Here is an 11,063-nt window from a genome sequence, read left to right as displayed (position 1 = left end):
ATTAAAGATGTTTCATAAGAAGAGTAATAACTATTAAGAAATACATGAATAAATATTTTATCTTTGTTTATCTGCTTTGTTTTACAATAAGATACTGATTTTAAAAGAATTCTTGAAGCCTAAAATATTATTTTTTCTTGTGTTCAAATGTAAAAAACACATAAATGCCAAATGTGAGAGTAAATCACTTGTTTAAACGTATTGCAATATTCTTATTGAACACTGTTGACTCTCAGATGCATTGTAAAGCATATGAATTTGCCTGAAGGGGGCTTAGTCTTGCGTGTAGTGCTCAGACAATGGCTGGACGTATTTGTATGTGCAGCGTCTGTATAGATTTTAGTCTTGGCTCTGAAATAAGAGACTGTGATTTCAGTGAATGTTTTACCTGTAAATAAATGTCTCATGACTGAAGCAACAATACGTGTGTGTGTTTGTTTCATTATTAAAGCTCAACACTCAATGGAAATATTTCTACCTATAATAAAAAATACACACATCATTGCATTGTAAAGCTTTTACTACTTGACACACATGCACACACACTTACAGTGCTGTCTGACATTAGGAGGAACATGAACACATTCCACATTTGCAAAGTGAGTGATGATCCATGGACACTAACAAACAGTCAGAATGTAGCATTACATTGACTCACGATGCCAAATGAAAACGATAGGTAGAGAGACAGAGATGGAGATAAATAAAACACAGAGATAAAGGCAGTGGAAATAGAAAGGCGTCAGAGAGAACTCATTGTACCTTTAAGGACGTCACTTAACAATGCTGCACAACATCACACACTAGTCCTCTTAATCTGGGATACTTCATTCAGGTAGGCGATGAATAACTTGGTTCCCTCGATGTAGTTGTACCTGGGAGAGGAAGAAAAGAATGAGACACTGAACTAGATTTCTGTTAAATTTCCCTGTGGCATAAATTAAGACTTACAAAGCTCTACGGAAGCTGACTGACATATTTTATTTTACAGTATATTTGATATATATATCTTTAATTCTGATATTAAAGTTTGTATGATCTTGTAGCTTTTTAGCCATTTATTCTGTTTATTCTCCAGGTCTCCTGGCTACACGTGTACACACACAACACACACACACATACAAGGTTAAAGGATAGTGGAAGATGAAGAGAGGAAAATACTGCTGGAGGTGCAGATTCCACACCAATAAAGGCTTCTTGTAAAACCTAAATGAACCATGAAGAAATGAGCTATGGAGTCAAACCTGCTCATTTTCTCATTCTGCGAGTGCAGCCCGTCATCAAAGCCTCCGATGGGCATCATGATGATGCTTTTCCCCGTCACCTCCTGGAAGGTCTTGGCAATGGGGATGGTCCCGCCCTCACGGATCAGATCAGGATCCATGTCAAACACTGCAGAAGGGAGGACATATTATATCAGTAAAGGACATGCATTCTCAGGTACCACAGAATAAAACAGACAGACATTTGTTTGAATTATGTGTCATTTAAGTAAATATTACTTGAGCACTTTATCCCATTTCAAAGACTAATACCAAACACTTAATAAAAGATAAAAATAAAGAAAAAAGAACCTTAAGAGCAATGTGAGAGTCATAAAAGAGGCCAAAGCTGTAATATAAAGTAACACCATGAAACCACCTCCATAAAAGTTTAGTGTGAAGCCAGCAAACCTCCTCAGGCATGTTCTTCCAAACCTCAGAGCCCTGCGTCAAAGATTTAATCCAACCATCTTAAAAAAGCAGCATGAACGAGGCCAAACATCTCAGGCTACAATGTTAACTCAAGGTTAAAAGGTCAATAATGCGACTTGAGGAACCTGAGATGTATAAAGTCATTTCGGAAACTAGGGGAATAATGTCAGCTGTATTTTCTGTATTCTGCCAAATATGTCTTAACAAGAAATTATACAAGCAAAAGCTAAAGTGATTTGTTTCTCTGGCTGTACATTACAATGGCAGTTAGAGGCCCACATAATGGTGAGTCATACAATGATGGGGGGCAGAACTCTTTCTAATTTGGGTGTATTCAGTGGTGAAGCAGAATTTGACGTGTCCATAAGTTTTATTGAAGAATATACTTTAATGTCAGAAGAGAACAAACCAATATGATTTGTTAATATATGTTGACAGTCACGTGAATCTAGAACAAGAATGGGACAAAAGCTGAGCCATGGAACATGTGTCACTGCTGATAAAGAGGATAATATTGTATTATTATATTTGTATTACCATTAGATCCTACCCTGTTGGTTGGGATCAGTAAAGTACATTCACTCAAGTAAGGGGTGCTGGTAAATTGCTACTTGCTATGCTACATTACAGAGGACAATATTATGCTGAAAAAACGATTTGATTAGATTAGATTAAGAAGTTACACTAAATATAAAGAGTATTATAGGCTCAGCAGAAGCTGGTAAAAAATAGTGTGTCTTTAAAACATCAGTTTTCTCAGTATCCATGAAAAAAATATTAGCACAGAATTTGGTAACAGCTACAAATACAACTTGAATATACCCACAGAATAAAACTCAGAGTCTGGCTCACAAGAGGAGACAGAACGACATACTGTATTTATATTATTGCTGCTTGTATCATTTTATATCTTTTTATAGTTTTATTTAGTTCCGTTTCAGTTTGCTTCAGCTCTACTATCTGTGTGAAGGACTTGGATAAAGTGACGGCGGCCGAATGTTGGTGAAGAGCTGTACCTCTCTTGACAGCAGCCCTCCCAGCCTCGTAGAGAGGGTGCTGAGTGTCCACCAGCCAAGGCTTTGCTCCAATCACCATGGTGACTTTCAGCTTGTTAGGACTTTTCCTCTTGGCGAACACAGAGTGAAGGTAGTCAGTTACCTAAAGCATCAAAACAAGGAGATAAAGAGCAGAGGGACGAGAAGAAACTAAATTGCTTAGTTTTCAAAAAAGAAAAATCAATGTGGGCATTATGACAGCAGAGCATTCACGTCCCGTTTTACCTGTTTCTTGACCATTGCGGGCTCCATGTTGGGAACCTGTCTGATGGAGAACTTGGCCGTAACCTTAGCTGGGATGACTGTCTTTGTGCCGGGGTCGGAGAAGGCCCCCTCAATGCCATGGATGGTGACGGTGGGGTAACGCCACATGTGGGCCAGTAAGTCCACCTGCAGGAAACACAGGAGAGAAATTCAGCTGTCTTATTGCATTGATCTCGTTTTATCTCTGTGGAGGTGGCTCATCCGACCACATGGAGAGAGAAGAGAGACTGAGAGACACGCACAGAGAAAGACTGAGACAGAGCTGCCCCCAGAAAGATGTTGTGTGTCAGGCTGATTTATGATGATTAATGGAATTTATGCTTGTTGTTTTGATTTATATTGATAACAAACAATGACATCGGTGAGCAGCTGTCGTCTGGCCGATGCTGTGAAACCCATGGTGGCCAGGGACGTTGCCACAATCATAAATGATGTCCATTTTCTTAACGGATGTCTCACCTTGTTGCTGTACATGAGCTGGTCGACCCCGATCTTGTTCTTGTAGCTGTCCATGTCGAACTGGATGTCCTGGTACATCTTCCACTCCTCATCAGAGAGGGGAGCCACAGCCTCCCTGATCCCAGGAATCAGGATGTTACCACTGGGGCTGATCAGTGTATCTGTGGAGCAGAATAACAACATGACGGACCTCTCCTCACACATGATTAACATCAGCGTGTTTGGTCAGTGATATAACAGGTTGACTTGCAGGGGCCTGGAGGATTTCAGTACACAGCTCAGAGACACATCAGTAGGGAAGATGCTTTCAAGCTTAAAAATGTAAAACGTCATGGTTGCATCAAAATTAGTAGATGACATATGACTAAGTTTGGGTACCCGGAGCCAAAATGTAAAATTAAATAAAAAATGTTTGGTTTGGTTGTATGTCCTCAACAGCTGTCTGGCCAGTTCTGTTTTAATTGTGGTCTTGCACACATTTGAGAGCAGTAAGTTTATGACATGTTATCATTCATATCCAAACACTTTGTTACTGTGTCAGAACTAAAGCTCGTTTTCAGACACGACCTCCGGGTAAAATCCGTAGAGTTTACCTGCAGTTTGCCTTTCACACATGCACAGTGCAGCAGGGGGTTTTCTGCACAGACACGTTCACAACAGCATGAAACCTCTTTTCTTCCCAAGGAAACTCATAAGAATTGTTTGAGCGTATCTGATATTATCCACATTCATTACATTATTAATATCACGTTCTTTTATCTGTGATTTTGAGAAACATGTTTCTTACTTTAAACTTTTATCACACAGAAACCTTTTCAAGAACAATACCATGTTCTGTCTCTATTATGAACGTTAGGTTTGCACGCTGTTAGATGACTTGATTAAATCACTAACTTATTATTACTCTGTCTCTGAATAGAGGGTTTGCATATTCAGGGACTGTCATCGTGATTGCAACTATAATGCTGTATGATTGATCCCATGTAATTGTTCATTATGTGGAAAAAGAAAAATAATAAATAAAAGAAAATAAACAAGACATAGTGACAGGATGGCCTCATTATTCAAGTGTGTCCCACTGAGCTGTGATAAACCCCCACATGGCTGTAGTCACATTGTGTTGTTTAAACTGTAATTATGAGCTGCCAAGAAACATTTCTGTCTCTCACTTTTAATTCCGAGTGAGAAATATTGTGAATGTCTTAAAATGACAACATCACTTGCTGAAAAGAACTAAAGACATGTCAAAAAACTGTTGACAGAATAGTTGCTAATTAAAATGAAATCCAATTTTAGCAGATACAATAGAGTCAGCTAATTTTCTAGGAGTCTAACAATGTTTATTATCCTGCAGCATAGCTGTACAGGCAGGGTGATGTGTCCACCCCTGTCTGTGTGTCTGCGTGTGCATGGACAGAATATTAGCTACTTAAGAGTTTTTCTCCAGACGATTCACTCTGGAGCTGATTCGTCAAAGTTCAAGGTCGACAGAAATATGTCTAGAAAAATAAAATAATGCTTATATTGATCAGAAAATTATTACCCTTATGATAAGTGACATTAAGAAGTCGCGCATGGTTCAAAAATATTTTTTTCCAAGCTTCTCTGCATCCTTTAGAACTATAGACATGAACTAAAGCTTACTTTTTTTTTTTTTAATTAATGATCACATGGTAGGATTGATGTCATGGTGACATTTATAGTGTCAATATTACAATATAAAAAAGTTAGCTTGCCTTATTGGGGTATCTGTGATTCTTTTCATTTGTATCTAGGTTCAATTGCTAAGAATCCATAACACAAAATTATTATTTAGGATGTTTATATGTGCAACTTCAACGTTAGCGCTAAACACCTCAACCTGCATGAATGGGTGGTTTTCATTGTGTGCTGTGTTTGCAGAGATATGTCACACAAATAAGAACTTATTGCATATATTGTGTGGGTACTGGGACAGTGTATCTCAATATACTTGCTAGTTAAATAAACACTAAATAAAAGTAGAATATACAGTGATCTATTGTAGATGCTACACTAAAAATACACTCACCAAGAATGCCAATAAGGTCAGTCATTGGTTCAATCACAGCTCCTCCATACACTCCAGAATGTAAATCCTGTTTGGGTCCTCCAACCTGCAAACACACCAGAGGAACTTTCACCATGAAGCCGCAGCACACAGGTTCAGACTGAGTCTATGAGCTGAGAGTTAGAAACTGTTTGTTCAAGTCAGATATTCACAATAACCAACCTCAGCAAAGAAGTAGCAGTTGCCTCTGGTGCCGTAGGTGAGGGCGGGTCGTCTGCTGAGCCAGCCACAGTCTGAGATGATAATGTAATCCACATCAGACAAGAAGGTGTCTCTCTGGGCCAGGATCATTGCGTCCAGGCCGTTAGAGCCCGTCTCCTCCATGCCCTCGATGACAAACTTCACATTCACCGGCAGCTCCTGGTGGATGAGAATGAAAGCAGTGCTATTCCATTAGATGTGTTTGGCTCTGACTGACTGTGACAGCCAGTATAGTTTGGTTGGAGGGTGACATATTGGAGGAGAGACTCATCTGGAAACAACATTTTTGGAAGATTCATTTTATCAACACCTACAAAGGCTTCCAGCATCTGGCCGGTGCCTTTTGATGTGCATATTCAGTCGTGTTGTTTTCTAAGACAATGTCTAGACGAGGATGGTGGGAACAGACTGCTGCAGTGACTTTGCAGAAACAGCAGTGACTTTGCAATTAGTTTGGCTGACGCTCGACTGTCCTCTCTTATTAGCCCGAGGCTGCTCTGTTTGTTCCCACTAAATCTCTGGGGGAGTTTACTTGACTAAAACATTCTGCTTGAATATATGGGAGTTATCTCCTGGGTCTATCTTGCCTATGGCGTCTCTCTCTCTCTCGCTCTGTTTCCCTTATCCCTTATAGTCCAAGTGTTTTCAAGAAAAAGATTATTTGCAAATATGTGCTCTAATCTGTCCTTTGCTCACACTTAAGGTCACAGTGCCGCCAAGGCTCCCTCGCACCTTTCATTCTGTTAATCTGTGGTGTTAAAGAACAGACCAATATAAGAGCGGTGTTGAACTTGAGCTTTGACTCACCATGTTGAGGGCCTGGTAAGCCTCCACAGCATGGATCCAGGCTAAAACTGGGGCCTTGTTGTCTGATGCTCCTCTCCCATACAGGTTACCTAAAGACACAATCACACAAAAGACCGATGCAAAAATTAATCATACCAGTCATTTTCAAGCCATTTCCAAGCAGCTGCTGTGCTCTGCTAGAATCTTGATTTTATAACTTTGACATTCTCCGACATTATCAGTACACTCATAAGTTAAAGACAATGGCTGTGTTGGGATTTTGTGATGTTTTCTTTTAAATCACTGAAATCAGAAGTCATTTTAAAGTTAACCTGATCAGTTAATAATCCTGGGAAACCACTAGAATTAAATGAACTGGGTTTGGCTACACGGTTTGAACTGGTAGAGACGACAGAGGAGTTTTAAGGAACTTACCACGGATGTCAGTCAGGTTGTAGGGATCCGTTGCCCAGCCGTCCTCTAGCTTCGCTGGTTGGACGTCCACGTGGCCATAGACACACACTGTGTATTTGTTGGAGTCATTGCCAAACTGAGCTGTCACCACTTTCGGCAATGCCAATGTCTGGCCATTGGGAAGCTGCAGACATTAAAGGAGACTTAACATCAGCGTGAACTGCTGCACTGATACATATAAATAACTTTCCATCCCTCAATCATTTTGATTTTGGAAACCTGTGCTGCAGCATGTAGCTCTGATTGTATTAGTTTCCACAGGAAAGCTCAATACAATCTCAATTTGTGCATATTTCTCAAATATTGAGGAATTTCAGTCTTTGGCAGTTAGTAAGAGTATACGACAGATTTTAAGGAGGGCAGAGGTGCTTTGTGTCAAAAGATCATCTGCTACACTTCATGTTTTGGTCTCTATTACTGGAAACACCTCATGTTTCATGAAGCAGCTTATGAGGAGGTCGACTTATTCCCGACTCCACTGTCATCCTCCCTGCCGAGCCAACCTCATCATTGATTATACCCAGAGCTCTGATATCTCAGACAGTGCATATGAGAGGCAGCTCTGTCACTGACCTCTTGTTCTCCGATGTCCACCAGCTCCACGGCCCCTCCCATCAGCCTCAGCTTCTGAGCAGTCACCTCCATCATGCGGTGCAGGTCTGGTCTCCTCAGGACATTACTGGAGTCACTTTCAATCGCAACCCAATCCCGCAGAGCCTAAAAGACACACACACAGTACACACAAAACATGAACATGCAATCATCTGTTTCTAATCCTCCTAGTATCTTGTAATGTGATATAGCACGACTACTGTAAGCTGCTGGTGTCCAGTGACCAAAAGATGCCTCGATTTACTCTTCATGAAATATACTGCCACACTGCCACCTTCGGCTAAAGCTGCCTTTATTCCTCTGAGCAGTGGAGATATGCAACCAACATGAAGTATTTTGGAATCATGTGTCTCCCTCTTTGACAAATGATTCTGCTCAACAATTTGTTAGAAAATTATCATAATTCTAGTGCGATGCCCTTTAATCTAATCAGCATTTAAATGTGTCTTCAGATTTTCAAAATGATACCAGTCATAAAAGAGACCAGCAGAAAAAAGAGGGTGTGGAGGTTGTCAACTTTGAGGAAGAATTCAAGCCAGTAAAGCAACAGCGCCACCTAGTGACCAGCGCGGATTCATTTCTGTTGTGCGTAGGGTGGATACAAGTTTCAGATGTGTATGAAACCTGCAATATTATAAAGATGATCTGTTTCTGTTTGAAGCACAATAACATCATCCAGCTTTGTCTCTCTTTTTGTTATATTTTTATATTTTTAACTTTGTAAGGGGAATAACAAATGTCGATTTTCCTACAATGCACACATGACAGAAAGGTTATCATATTACATATATTCAACCGTTACACAGAGGTTTAATCAGATTTATTGAGTTAACTTTGCTCATGTTGTTTAATTAAGCTGTGAAATATACTCTGATACTAAATATATACATTTATATATTACCATATTTCCTTATTGTTTCAGAAAAGTTATAGATCTTCACTCAGCTACATTGGATACTCTATTAACATTGTTTCTCTTATTTGTACAATATTTGTTTTTGCTAGTATTATTATAGATGTGATACAGTGAAAATGTTTATTCCGTTGTGAGTGTGTGAGTAAAACAATAAACGGCTGTGTTTAAGTGTGAGTGCTCAATAAAGACAGTATTCAAATGATAGCTACAGCATGCTTATTTGTGACAGCCCAGTGTAAATGGACTCACTCACACAGGGTTTTTTATATATATATATATATATACCAGTCATTTTCAAGCCATTTCCAAGCAGCTGCTGTGCTCTGCTAAAACCTTGATTTTATAACTTTGACATTCTCCAACATTATCAGCACAATGGCTTAAAGACAATGGCTGTGTTGGGATTTTGTGACATTTACTTTTAAATCACTGAAATTAGAAGTCATTTTAGAGTTTACCTGATCAGTTAATTACTTCTCGATCACTCATCCATTCACATGCTAAGTATTGCTGAGTAATACCATCAAAACATAGAGTTTCTTATCTCTTTCTTATTTCTTATCTCTGTGGTGTCGATATATCAAACAATAAATCACATTCAGCACCTCTCATGGATTTAAAGTGTTGTAAGAGTTAACAGCTCAAAAAATCACATTCGAGTGTGCACATGTCTCTTGAAGTCGCCTCTGGTGTGTGCAATAGTCTGAATAAGACACTGCCATGTAAAAGGCCTGTATTATGAAAAAAGTAAAATTTAAATACATTTTCACTACGAAGATATTTGATTATTTTTAGCTCTAGTGAAACGTAGTGATGAGATTTATAGTGAAAGAGTTTTAAAGAACATTAATATTGAAATACTTCCTATACGTGCTTAAGAGACTGAGTTCAGTGCTCGAACTGTTCAAAGTGTGACCACAACAAGAGGAAAAATATTTTGTACCTCTACGTAATCTTCTTCATGGCTGTCGACGTACTGTGCCAGCTCCGTATACTGGAAAGCCTGGACGGTAGAAATGACGAGCAGGACGGAGAAGACAACTGGAATATTCATCTGTGGCCGGAGACAGAAAAGAGTCATGAATTCATCAGAGCATGTAAGAAACTTCCCTGAGTACAGTAAGCACATGCAGGGCTGCAGATCTAGCTATAGAAATATTAAGGAAATTAGTTCAGATTCCACCAGCCACCAAATAAATGATTTGTAAGCATTACATTACATTACATTACATTTCATTTAGCTGACGCTTTTATCCAAAGTGACTTACAATAAGTGCATTCAACCATGAGGGTACAAACCCAGAACAACAAGAATAGAGAAAGTACAATTTCTTCAAAAAAGCAAAACTACAAAGTGCTATAAGTAAGTGCCATTTAAGTGCTACTAAATTGTTAGTTTTAAAAATGTTATTCAAGGTATAGTCGGAAGAGGTGTGTTTTTAGTTTGCGGCGGAAGATGTGTAAACTTTCTGATGTCCGGATGTCAATGGGGAGCTCATTCCACCATTTAGGAGCCATTTAAGCAATATAAGAAGCTGTAAAATCCTCTTAATATTTTACCTTTTTTAGTCTCCTTTGCCTGTCCAATATTCAGTGTTCAAATATTTTCTGTAAATTAGATATACAGAAAATTAACTTGATTAATTAATCATCAATTTCTTTATTGATCAATCGTCCAACTTCACAAATTATACAGTTTACAGTAAATCCCCTCGAAGTGAAAAATATAATTTGCCTAAAAAAGTCACATCAAATCACACAAATTCAAAGAAACAACATCAACAAACTACATTCACTGGATGACCTTTTGTCTTACCTTTTCTCTGCTTGAGGTGTGTGTGTGTGTGTGTGTGTGTGTGTGTGTCAGTCCCCTCAGACAGGCAGACTGTGGCCCTCTGTTGTTTCCTGGACGTTTATATACCCTCCCCTCATATCTCATTCCCACTGGGCCTCCAGGGGTCACACAGTCAAACATTTCCTGACTCTCTGCCAAGACAGCTGACAAATTAAATTTTTCTTGCTGACAGGAACAAGAGTTACACTCAATCTATTGATTGAATTCTCCGGGAAAGCACACAGGAGTTCAGAGGGAACAAAAGCAGCAAGGTGAAATAACTAAATTCCTCCTGTTTTAAAATCTCCTTGCGAACCCTGATAAAAAAACAGAGCGGCTTTTCTTGTTCCACATTAGGAAAGTGTCCCGTCATGCTGTACTTAACATTGAGCTACTTGTCAGCATTCCTAATATTAGATAATCACCTTGAGTTTCCCTGAAACTATTTAATCCCATCAACTCTTCATGCTCATTGGATAAATTGTCCTCGGTAAAACTTCCTTCCTCCACAGTGGGAGACAGGACAAGAACCTGAGGATTTGTCACACTCACATTTTCATTTTCCATAAAGATTTGAATTAATCATCAATCAGAATACTGTGATTGGACAGAAAAAAAGAATACCTGGTTGAAATATTCCCTTATCTGAAAGTTAAGAAAAAACAGTTGGAACAATGGC

General features: G+C 39.0%; 1 protein-coding gene across 2 annotated transcripts; it reads right to left on the bottom strand.

Moving 5' to 3' along the window:
- Positions 1 to 502: 502 nt before the first annotated feature.
- On the bottom strand, positions 503 to 10,476 carry cndp1 (carnosine dipeptidase 1). 2 transcript variants are annotated; one of them, XM_047341042.1, is made up of 13 exons: positions 10,367 to 10,461; positions 10,111 to 10,158; positions 9,494 to 9,604; positions 7,596 to 7,739; positions 6,984 to 7,146; positions 6,570 to 6,658; positions 5,724 to 5,921; positions 5,523 to 5,607; positions 3,473 to 3,633; positions 2,975 to 3,139; positions 2,711 to 2,852; positions 1,245 to 1,392; positions 503 to 875 (listed from the first exon to the last, which is right to left on the bottom strand). In XM_047341042.1, the coding sequence occupies exons 3-13, from the start codon at positions 9,602 to 9,604 to the stop codon at positions 797 to 799; spliced, it is 1,485 nt and encodes a 494-aa protein (XP_047196998.1). In that variant the 5' UTR covers positions 10,111 to 10,158; positions 10,367 to 10,461; the 3' UTR covers positions 503 to 796. The 2 variants fall into 2 exon arrangements, with proteins under 2 accessions (XP_047196998.1, XP_035020538.2); XM_035164647.2 differs by lacking the exon at positions 10,111 to 10,158 and having other exon boundaries at positions 10,367 to 10,476.
- Positions 10,477 to 11,063: the final 587 nt, after the last annotated feature.

The sequence above is a fragment of the Hippoglossus stenolepis genome, chromosome 8 (genome assembly GCF_022539355.2).
Source record: "Hippoglossus stenolepis isolate QCI-W04-F060 chromosome 8, HSTE1.2, whole genome shotgun sequence".
In the NCBI taxonomy this organism is placed as follows: Eukaryota; Metazoa; Chordata; class Actinopteri; order Pleuronectiformes; family Pleuronectidae; genus Hippoglossus; species Hippoglossus stenolepis.
Note: the sequence above shows the minus strand (reverse complement) of the source record. Positions and strands in the feature narration are given on the sequence as shown.